The sequence below is a fragment of the Acinonyx jubatus genome, chromosome F2 (assembly GCF_027475565.1).
Source record: "Acinonyx jubatus isolate Ajub_Pintada_27869175 chromosome F2, VMU_Ajub_asm_v1.0, whole genome shotgun sequence".
NCBI classification, from domain to species: Eukaryota; Metazoa; Chordata; class Mammalia; order Carnivora; family Felidae; genus Acinonyx; species Acinonyx jubatus.
This window is the reverse complement of record NC_069394.1, coordinates 47341433-47353657: the sequence shown is the minus strand read 5'-3', so window position 1 is coordinate 47353657 and position 12225 is coordinate 47341433. Positions and strand designations below refer to the sequence as shown.

At 35.2% G+C, this 12225-nt stretch overlaps 1 protein-coding gene across 1 annotated transcript in view; it reads right to left on the bottom strand.

The window, feature by feature from the left end:
* Positions 1-661: 661 nt before the first annotated feature.
* Positions 662-12225, bottom strand: part of MMP16 (matrix metallopeptidase 16) — a 291993-nt gene continuing 280429 nt past the window's right edge. The window contains exon 10 of the mRNA XM_015074740.3: positions 662-10542. Coding sequence (XP_014930226.1) covers positions 10208-10542 — 335 coding nt within the window. The 3' untranslated portion in view covers positions 662-10207. The remainder of the gene's footprint in view (positions 10543-12225) is intronic.

The window sequence follows — 12225 nt, the reverse complement described above, 5'->3', positions numbered from 1 at the left end:
GAAACTTTGACTTTAGCACCTGATTTCATGCAAGTCTTTGACACTGCAAGAGATTTCATGGTGGATCCTCTGTTCAAGATAATTAAGTAAAATCTAGATATGGAAATGTTTATCTTTACTTCTGTTTTCTGGGCATCTGTTCTTGACTCATGGCTATTCATAACCATCCTTTAAAATGTCCTACCATTTAAAAAATAGTATTAAATGGGGTTCTGCCAAAGATTTTTGCTATAAAAATTAACACCCTTGATTAGATTTACCTAGACAGTCATGATGTATGACTTTAAACAATAAATTACACTCACCTATCCAAAAAGTAATCTTTATTCTTGTCAAGTGGTGATGACATTTTAACATAGCCTATGTTCATGGGTATTGGCCTGAAATATATCTGATGCAGTGATTCTTCCTGCTCCTGTCCTTGGCCAGTCACACGCATCTAGTTGGTTGTTAAATAATTCTCCAGTTGATGTGGCTAGTTTAATATACTTGATGATTCAGGCAAACACACAGGAAATTTTGGCCTAAATTATTTTAGGGTTGTCATTTTGTTTCATATCGATTAGGAAGACAGAGTGCAGGCTGCTATACATCACAGCCTCCATATTAGTCATAAATGCATGTATATCATTCATTGAGTAAAACCACAATATCTATGAACTGTTTTCTTTTCTCTTATTTATTGACAGTTTTTTTTAATTACAACACAATGAATTGATGGGAAATACAGAAGATGCAATAGTATAAAAAGCCATTTAACCCTTCCCTAGGTTAAGACACTTACAGCAGACAAAAACTGCCCCACCCAAAATCCCCTCCTTGAATGGAAACAAAATAAATATAAATTAATAAATACAAAACAAATCACTGCACAGCCCTTAACTCTTTGATTGCCATGGCAAGAACCATGCTGATGATTCTAGCTTGTGACATTTGTGTGGTTAAAGGTTGCCGCAGCAGTCAAAGGGTTATAGCATTGTAAACATAAGTACTTTGTGGAAAAGTTCAGTCATGTTAATGGTCTGCAGCGATGAGATTAATAGCATGACCCCTTGACCTTTAATGACGCAACATTATAAGGAGTTGAAGAGATAGTAGCTTGGTGAGCTGTTACATAGACTAGTCAACCATTTTATTTAACAATGTGCTATGAGGCCTTGTTTTACTAATAAAAGACAACTTGTGAATAATAAACACTGTTTAATGCATTGATCAATAAAATCAATGAAAAAATTAATTTAAGCACCACAAAATTTTGCCTGATTATATCTGACAGTCATAATACACTTTAGCACCATTTATTTAGCCTTATATTTGCACACAAACAAGCTTTGTGTTTGTCAGTAGAAGCTATCTGAAAAAATATATATATATCTATATGCCAGATTTAAGATGTTATAAATGTATAGAATCCTGTGTGGGCAAAAAACCACTAACAACTTGCAAATCTTAAAGCTCATTCAGCAAATAAATGTGTTATTTATTTCTTTCTTTGCACACAGAAGACTACATATTATCAAGAACTTAATGAAGTAGTGTTGAGTGTAATGTGAACAATCCAGAAGCTTAAAGTTAGATTTTAATACCCTCTCCAGAACTGAAAATATCATGGGGAATTAAAATAAAGGCAAAGTATTGTCAGCAAACCAAAAGATAATAACCTAAATATTTAATTTCCTAATGTTTCTCTCTGCTTCATATTTTAATGTTATTTAAATAAAGTCTGCATTAATTATATGCATTACATTCTTTTAATTTCCCATAACCACAATATAGAAAGGAAAAATGGTTTTCATAAGAAGCTATAAAATGTCTATTGTTTACCCAAGAGACAACTTTCCTTTGTAATTGCTTGCATCTCATTCTGGCTCTGAAAGACAAATGTATGTGCAATTATTTTTTAATATAGTATATGGTATTTATTTGATAAACTAGATTTATGGGAGCATTTTCCCCTTATTCTGTTAAATATGTATGTGTGTGTGTATGTGGGCATACACACACACATACACACACACACACACTGTGCGTATGTATATGTATGTATACACACACACACACATACACACACACACACTATATACTTCCAAATCTGTATTACCAGATAGCTCATATGGATGGCATAAATTCTGTTCATTATCATACTGATCCACTACTGGAATCAAGATAATGTTAATACAAGTATACAGATTTTAAAACATCTTGAAGAAAGGTTACTACACTGACGAAGCAGGCAATTTTCTCAGTATCAATAATTGATTCTTTTAAAAACCATCAATAGACTATGGACTAATTAGATTTTATGTTTTTGATAAAAAATTAAGTTTATTAAAAGTTATAGTAGCATAAATTTGAACTAGTAAACTCCATTTATTTCCTTCCTCTAATATAAAAACAAGATATATTTGTTTAAAATTATATACCTAAAAAAAAATCTTTCAAGACTTTTAAGCCTGAAGCAAATTTTTATGGGTGAGTCTCTAAAACCCCTGAAAATAGAGGTTCACAATAGAAATGCTGATGCAGTCAAAACCAATGCAGCAAAATGCTGCCGCTGTAATACCCCTTATTCTCTTATTCACTCTTTATAATATACATGTGATTTATGTAATTTACACATAAAGGCAAATAGACCAAAGAACTGAGGTTTTAGGCATTTTTGTCCTCATGATGTACCTTAAGCAGAACACTCTATTATGGTATTTACTTTCCTGTATAATTATTTAAGAAACGTTCTCCAAAAGCAAACTTCCTTAGCTGGCTTATCAACAGACAACAGCCTTCATACTCAGCATTTCACTTTTCTCAGGGGAATAACTCTAAAAAAGTTAGCATCCAACGTAAGAGATTGGAAGGTGTGTGAAATTGACTGGGACTGTCTTTGCGTGAAACTTGTGAAGGAAATTACTGAGGAACAAAGACAGAGTTTCCAGGCACCAAGTCTGATGTACAGTGCTGCTCAATTCTGGTTTTCATAGATGGAAGGGGAAATCAAATCTGTAACTAAAAGAAGGGCAAGGTGGAAATGGGAAGGGATGCAAATATAGGCACAGTCTGCATAAGACGACACAAAATAGTATAGCCCTCCCAACCGTCTGTGTTTTCACAGAAAGCAAACAAATAATTTCAGGATTGGAGGAGCAGAAAAACCAGACACGCAATCATCCTGGTTTGGAAATCAGGTTTGTTTGGAAGTAACAAAGTAACTAAGATTGTGAAAATTTGTATTTATGAACATACAAAGGAATAACGTATTCCACGTCAGATACAAAAGAAGTGACGAAAAAGGCAAAAACCTAATTTTACCCAGGCAATAGTAAATACTAAAGAGCTGTGAGAAGACAGGCAATAATGTGGCCTCTGTGATAGTATTTCAGTGGTAAGCAAAAATAAGACATTGGTTTAAGGATTGAATCATTCATTCATTCAAGGAAACTACATTTTACCTTCACAACTGGGTTGTCAATGTATAGAGAGGGAGCAAGTCCAAACTGGCATTACAAAAGAACAAATGAAACATGCATTCTAGTGACTTTGCAAATAGACAGCTCACACCAGGCTTTATTCGTCCATATCTCAGCAAGACAGGCCAACATAGAAACATATATTCGTACAAAAGGTGGCAAGTATAAGCAGCACCATATCCTAGCCTAGGAAAAAGCATTCTACCATGCAGACACATCTCACCAAAGCTTCATCGTATATGAGGCATGTATAAAAAGGCCTGTGTCAAACAATGTTATGCCTGGGATCCAATCTAGCTACAGACCAAGTGCTACAGATATGTCTGTATTCTGTGTGATATTTTTTCAAGGAGAAAAACAAGTGGATAAAATACTCAAGAAACATCTTCATAAGTCAAAAGTTAATCATTTTATTCATGTTCACCATTCTCTTCTTCCGGTTTTTCTACGTGGAAATGAGGGTTAATAACATCTTGCTCTGAAGCTAAGTGGCCTCACATGATACAATTATCGTATGGTCATTTTTCTATTTAACTGATTTTCGTCTCCCTTCTTAAGGGCATATAAATCCAGCTCTATAGAAGAGCACATGGCAAAGTTATGTAATCAGCACAACATTCTAGTTTGTGATGTATTTGTCCTACGATGCCCAGTGTGCCCTTGAATGTAAAGACACACTGAGTGAAAACTTGAATATTATCGCCAGTCCAATGTTAACATAAGATAAATTTTAAGACACACTGCTCTTTAAATTGAAAAGGCATAGAATCTTCAGAAAGCTTCATAAATAAATATCCTTCATATGTTTTTTATTCTTATGCACTGACCATGAATTAACTGGGTATGCCCTCATTTTCCTTAAAGAGCTTAGTTTTGAGTGTCTGTGACGTGCTTTGTTACAGCACTCATGATCTTATACCCTTACTCCATATAAAGAATTAGCATTGTTCGAAACAGAAGATGCATGTCTCTGTCCATTTATAAGCTCACAAATTGTTTAAAAATAGAAGGCTGCTACTTTAGTATTCCGCCAGAAAATTGACAAATTTTACAATATCTATCTTCCACCCAATTTCTGTGAATTTGTCAGCATTTGTTCAGATCAGCGTTCACTCTTAGGCTTTAGATACTATTGGTTTAAATTTCAAAGGAGACATACGTATAACATATTGAAAGAGATATTTGTAACTGTTATTCAATTGACCTGAAATATCTCTGCATCATTTCAAAATGACACCAGTGGAAGCAAAAAATCATTTGAGTAGGACAGAAAGACAAAGGTTACGATTAGAACACAAAGGCAAGCTCTTTGCTACTATGCCAAGTGTTTGTGTTATACGATTACTGAGGTAAATGTCTATCCTAGAAAAGTGGCTTTTCTCAGGAGATTCTAACATTCTAAATCTTTCCAATTGAGGTTACTGAACACCTAACTTTTGACATTTTTAGCCTATAAGGCAGTGCATTAGTATGAGATGTGTTTATGCAGGGTAACATCTAAAGACCACTGGTTCATTATATACATTGATATGTCACATACCCATGACTAGTATGGAGAGCTTGAAGTTGCATTTTTCTCTAGTTCTAATACTTGCTAAAGTAAGATTTCCAGTTGTATTAAGGAGTGCTATAGTATGTTTTTATATTTTACAAAACACTCATTTTTCCTTTTCCTCCATTTTCATTATATTTAATATATATAATATTTAATTTTAATATTTATGGTGTGGTGTTATGTCTGGTTGCGGTTTTCTTTATTATATAAAGTACTAATTTTTAAAATATAACTTATAAAACTTTTCTGATGTAGCTATGATTTCCTCTTAGGCAATAGGTAACCTAAAACATAGATACATATCCTCTGCCAGTTATAACCTGTGGTCATAATAAGTCAGTATCATGAAGGTGCATGAAATGTAACGAAATGGTTAGACCCTCTATTATCGACTTGAAACCTTCTGCGATATCACATATTGGCTGAGACTGTATTCACACCTATTTATAAATAGCTTATCTGAATTTAACATTTTTGCTTCAGACGGCATGTTCCGTTTGACATCTGTGATATTTTGGAATGTGCTCCTGAGAGCATCAAAAATTAAATGAACTCTTTGCTATGTTTTACTGAAAAAGATTTCACCACCATCCACGAGGTTGTTTCAGTATATGTTACAATCTCACAGACTCAATACTATCTGTAAATCACCGCCTTTATTAGTTTCTGGAAATAATTCCAAAACTTAAAAAAAAAAAGATCTTTTCATGACTCTTGTGTTAACTCAGTCTACTTGATTATAACATCCATTTCTCATCAGCACATTGAATTTAGTCAATATGGACACATTTGTTATTCTACTGTAAGATTCACAAAGTGTGGGCATGTATTTGTATCATACTAGAGATATCAGCATAATATGCAGAACTTGGAAATATTATATTACTATACCTAGGATCCAGTATATACACATCATCCACATATTGGAACTACTGGTGAAGTTCGGCAATGTTCTCATCCACCGCACTGAGTTTTTAATCACCCACAGAAAGGGAATAAAAGTAAGTATACCGTATATGAAACCAATTGTGTCAATAGAAAAAGATCACAAGCAATCTGACTAGTAAAAGTAACACTTGCTTATTTCAGTAAATCAGTCTCTATCCTTTATTACTTAGTAATTATTTTCTGTAAATTATTACTTAGTAATTTATTACATCTGATTCAGAAAAGCCTTGCCCTCTGATTTATAACAGAAGTTGTCTTTGCTAGTATCATATAATGTTCTCTAATTTATCTATGGTATCTCTGCAGTTGTAAAGAGTCTCTGTATTCACCTGTTCTGATTGCCATGTCAGTAGACACTTTGTTCTAAAAGGGGTTGATAGTTAAATTCACAACCTCCTCTACGGTCTGATGTGGATTTACTGCTTTACAGGGAATACAGTCTGATTGACTATTTTAATACTTCATTGCAGTCCAGTTAATAATATACAGAACAATAATATTTGGCTAAAATTATAAACTATATAGTTCATTTATGTAAGGAACATTACCTTGTTTACATTTGTGTCTATATTAAAGTATTGAGAAATAATCAAACAGAAGGAGAATTTTGTTTTGTGATCATGAATGTGTTTTGATTGCAATTTGAGAAACCCGAAGTTAGAACTTTCCATGCTATTAGTGATGGTCTGATGAAAAATATTTCATAGATTGCATGTTTCTATTGATACTGAACTGGTACATTATGTTGTTGACCCATGGAAATTTATTCCACGATGTTTTTGAATCACTGTTCTAGATGTGCTAGACCAATTGGTCGCTCTCCCTTTCACTATTCCAAGAAGATCCAAGAAGATCGAGATTTTTTTCCAAACCCCAAATGGAAGAAGAGTCAGCAACCATTCCCACAAAGTGCCCTGTGTACGATAAACAAATAGAATCGTGAGGTTTGTGGTTATATTGAGCTTAATATTTTCTCATCTCTTGTAGTCTCACACCTGAAATTGTAACGGTTCTAGTAAAGAGAGAAGCTGTATATGTTTTTTTTTTCTTATCACACAAATCTCATCTCACATTGAAGTAAATATGACCCAGCACTTAGCCATGACATTCCTAGAATTCAAGCATAATGTCAGAGTCCTTCCTTTCTTAATGCTATGGTTATTTTCTAGCCCTTATATACTTATAGTCTTCTGATGGATCAGGATACTGTGACAAATGAGTAAAGAGGCAAAAGATTGTTTCTTCAGTTTCTTTCTCATTTTAGAAAAAAAAAATCAATGTTCAATGCAGGTTGATGGAATTCCTCAATGATTTACTCACGTCCCCAAATGACTTAGTCCTCATTTCTACGTTTAGCAAAATACAATTTCCAGTCATCTTTTTTCTTGACATCAAGGTCCTAAAAGGATTAAACCCTCTCATAAGCAAACACTATATCAATGAGCTTATGTAGATAGTCCTCTATGCTCAATATAAGTGACTAACTCTTTATCATATCAGCATCATCTGGAATGGAAGCACTGAAGTGAAGCTACAGGCCTGATTTTGGTCCTCTCCCCATGCTTTCTTGGCCCTCATGTACATAATCTCCGATATCCTGTCAAAATACAGTTTGCATTACATACTGTTTTACTGTAAAGCCATTCCTCTTTTTTAACTGTTTTTTTTTCTTAGCCTTACGTTATACGTGTTCAGGTTGTAAGAAATAACCTGCAAGGCTCTGTAACATGCCACCCGGGATTACAAAATATTTTCCCAAACCAAATCATAAACATGTTGTTTAACTGAAAGACATTCTAATTTTCATGCTATGTTGAGTATAAATAGAAATTCAAGGCAGCCAAACTATCCATTTCCAAATAAGAATGTGTGTACCTACACTCATTAAAAATCATCTGGAAATATGTATTGTTAGCAAATGAGTAAGAAATTTTCACTAGTATAAAATTCTTGCTTTATATAAAAGCCACACTGGCCATTCAAGTATTTTGAGAGTTTTTTGTTGTTGTTGTTTATCCCCTATAGTTTTATATTTGTACTTAAAATGATGAATTTAGACTTGAAATTATATTAAAGGAAAATTAAAAGTCACTTCTACCTACAGGGCATTTATCGAGTGTGCATGTAAATTGCAAAGTGTCCATCTGCAGAACCACCATCGACACTCTTTCTCTCTCTCTCTCTCTCTCTCTCTCTCTCTCTCTCTCTCTCTCTCTCTACTCTAAGGAAACAGCTCATGCTTACTAGGGTTTTAGAGTACAATTAACACTCCAAAGGAGAAGCAATACCAGATTTCCTTCAGTTTGTGCCAGTTTGCAAGTTAAAGGTCAAAGGGCAAAGACATAGACAGGACTCTTCAAGGAAAATTTTCACAGAAGACAATGTTTAAGTTGTTGTTAATGACAGTCAACAGATCAATAATCAAGTTCAAGGCAAGCTGTTCATTGTTTCAAAAGCTAATCCCCTCAAAAGCTGGCTTTCACACAAAGCCAATGTCTGACTCATGGGGTGCGTTCGTTCTGACCATCTCTAATAAGTTCACAGCCCAGTGGCTGTAAAGCCTTTCACTGCAAGAAGCAGCTCCTAAAAATCAATACAGAGGTCTGTCAGTTGCTGACTTTTCTCTAGGAAAAAAATATTGATACAAACCTGCTCTGCAGGTCACATGAAAATGACAATACTGCTGTTAGGACAAATTACACTCAACAATGAAATGCTTTGGTGGTCTCTTGGCTCTGTCAGTGATCAAATGGATGGCTAAATGCCAGAAGCCACACTAACCCTTTGAGAACTATGGTTGACATGCAATAGGTAATGTACTAGAGATATTCATGCAATCTCAGAGTCATCATTTTAAATCATTTGTAAAATGGCAATGCTAACTGCATGTACCAAGGCAAATGGAATTTTCATGCAATGGACCTTAAAACAGAAATTCAATATGTCTAAGAAAAATAAAAAAAAGACTTAGGCTATCATAATCACTTCTTCGAATAAAATTTCACTCTTATATTTCTTAATAAAATATCTTTTTATTTGCCAGAAAATTTTTTGGCAAGTAACATCATTTCTGTTTGCTATAAATGCATTTATGTAGTACCGTAAATCTCTTAAAAATTACATGGGGTTATAGGATATCTTTTTTAAAAACCTGAACTTCTTGAACCTGTGCCTGTGTTTACCATTGCCCAGTTCTGTAAGTTACCAGACAGCAAGACTGACAAGCCTAAGACTCTGAAAGCTGATCTGATAGTTCTCAAAGGGTTACACCAATGTATTACTAGTGTCACATATCCTTGTAAAATAACTGTCACTTTAAACCACTTTGGAGACATACTGCTTCTTGCTCTGCTTATAATGAATATTTCTGACAGACCCATGGAAGGCCTGGGGCAATGGCCTAATACAACTTGGGGAGATTATCACAATGATGCAGGGGTCAGGTGGCAGGAAGGGGATTAGAAACACTTCAAAAACAATCAAAAGGTCCTGTTTGAATATAGCTATGAGTATAAATGTGATGAAACATTGAGGACATAGCTGAGAACAGCTGTATAAAACGAAAAATGGATGTATTATTATTAAGGCTGTTACTATATTGCAGATATTTTGGCCCCTTGTTTGTTGGAAAATGGCTGTCCCAACAGTCTAAAGTCCTGCATGTATATTCCAGATCTCCCACCTGACAAAAATGAAGTGTAGGAGACTATCCATAGCAGTCAGAGAGCTATCTTCTTTGGAGACAAAGCTGTTTTGGGTCTTCACACTTTCCTGAAAGTTCAATTGTGGGTTTTTTGTTTAACTTTTTTTTTCTTTGCTTTAAAGCAAAATTCATGGGTTTTCCATTTTGCTTTTTTTTTCCCCCAGATATGGGCTCAGACTTCAGAAGGAAAATAATATTAGAAACCTTTAAGAAGAATCTTTTCTTCTTTTTTTCCTCTTCTTTAGTTAATCCTGAAAATTTACTGGGCATTGAGCGTGCAGAGGAAAGGCCTAGAACTGAATGACAAAGAAAGACAAAGGACTGAAGAACGGCAGATACTGTGCATCATGGAAGCTTCCCCATGAGTGTATTTCCACTCATGTGCAGGACCAGCAACCCTCTGGGTTTGAAAGGTCAGCCCTGAATCAGGCTGCCACAAGCCTGCTCCTAGCTAGGAAACAGCATAACAGCTCTTGTCTTGAATCTCAAGTTACCACAAACTCCTGGAAAAGAAAGAAAGAAAAAAAAAACCCTACATCACACCCACTCTTGCATAGAGCGTTTACAGTACAGTATGTGGCGGGGTGTTCCTTTCCTCTTGAACTGGAACACAGTGTAAACCAATACAAGGAGACATAAGGCCAAGATGCAGGGAATGACAATAGCTATGGCTTTCACAGTGCTGGCTGTGTTGTCCAGTTTGATGACAATGTCTACATCGTCTGGTGGGCTGTGTCCTTCTTTATCTCTGTCTGTTGGTCCATCACAGCCCATAAAATCCTTGAGGATGGATCTGGGATATCCAGGTTCTACTTTGAGTATCTGGTTGTTGAATTTCCAGTACTCCTTCCCTTTGTAGAAATACGTAAAGCCTGGAGGGGGAAACACACACAGATGGGTACTACTTATTTTGAAAGTGTATATGGATAGAAATTTTAGTTCAGTTAGATTTACATTTTAATTAGGCTACTTTGTAAATGATGTATGTGAAGGCCTCTCAGTTTTTGTAGGAAGAACACATCTTCAGCTCAGCCACCTGTTGAAATGAATCTGGCCGATATGCTGTAGGAATTGTGCCCTCTAATGCCTATGGAAAGCTTAGCCAAGAGCCAAAGTATCTACAGCAGAATGTTGAAAGATCATGCTGTACACATCTACTCCTAGTCTGGAAAGAGAACTTGACCTTATTTTTCACTTATAAGGTTGCTGTTTCAGAATTACACATCAGGGTGATAATATCAACCTATGTTAAAAGATGCTGAAACAGCCTTATAAACTGAAGAACTGTTTGCCCGCTGACCGCTGTCGACAGGACATTGTACAATACATGATGAGGAGGCCTCTCCATGAAACACCTCAGGGGAAATTTCTAGTCATCTTAGTATCAGGAGCAGTTGTACCTAAACAATAGGTTTGCTTTTGTCATTTGGACGAGAAATCATCACGATTCGTAAGTCATAACACTATAGGGATGTTTTCCTTTGCCTGTTGGGAATCTCAGCAAGTAAATAAGTATTTAGAGTATTTCTGCACTAACTTTATTTCTGGTTCTACATCATGCCCATTTTCTTCCTTCTCCTTTTGTCCTTTTCGTTTAACATTCTTATTTACTTATGTAGTGAAGGATTAATAGAGTATCTATCAATCTACAATTCTATCTTTAATATTTCCAACTAACATATTTCATGGGGGAGGAGGTGGTCTGTGGAAAGCTCATGTAACTAGCAATACATATGCTTTCTGCTCCAAAACATTATGGATGCAGATAATAGACTTTGAAAGCTGGTGTGTGTGTGTGTGTGTGTGTGTGTGTGTGTGTGTGTGTGTGTGTTTAGGGCTGTTCTCTCAATTTTTGTTGTTTTTATTGGGGAAAAAAAAGTTCTTTTCATCCAGAGCTTCTTCATGTCAAGTTTCTTTGTGACTACACTCACACTCATTGGACTTCATTCTTACTTTGAGATAAAATTCACGAAGCCAAGAAGAAATGTTTTAATGCTATAATTAAAAACTTTATTTTGGGAGCTGTTTTGAATAGTAGGCCTAATAATCATTTATGATGGTTTTCTTTAACCTGTATTATTGAGCACTTATTACGTAGGAAGTACTGTGTTTAAAACCCAGTAAATGACATATTTTAATACTCATAACCATTCTGTCAGGTGGAATTATGCACCTATACTTTTCAGGCAAAGATACCGAGGCTCAGAGATAAAATAATATGTCCAAGTCCTGGTGAAAGCAGAATTTAAATCTTGATCTAGTTCTGGAGCCTGAATACTTAATGGTTTTTCTAAAACTGTGTCCTTTAGAGATCTCTTTTAACAAGTGCTTCTTGATTAAACATCACAGGTGTGAGAGGTAACACCCATGCAACAAAAAACTCTGACACCTTTCCAAAAATTTCATCTCAGAGAGACCAGCACTTCAGGTCACTTCATTTTGGAAATCATTCTGTTCAATGCCATAAAAATCTGCTGGTGCTTCTAGTTTCGAAGGGCAGTTTTGCAATCAGAGTAACTTGCCAAGTGAAAGCAGGTGTATGTAGATTCAAATAT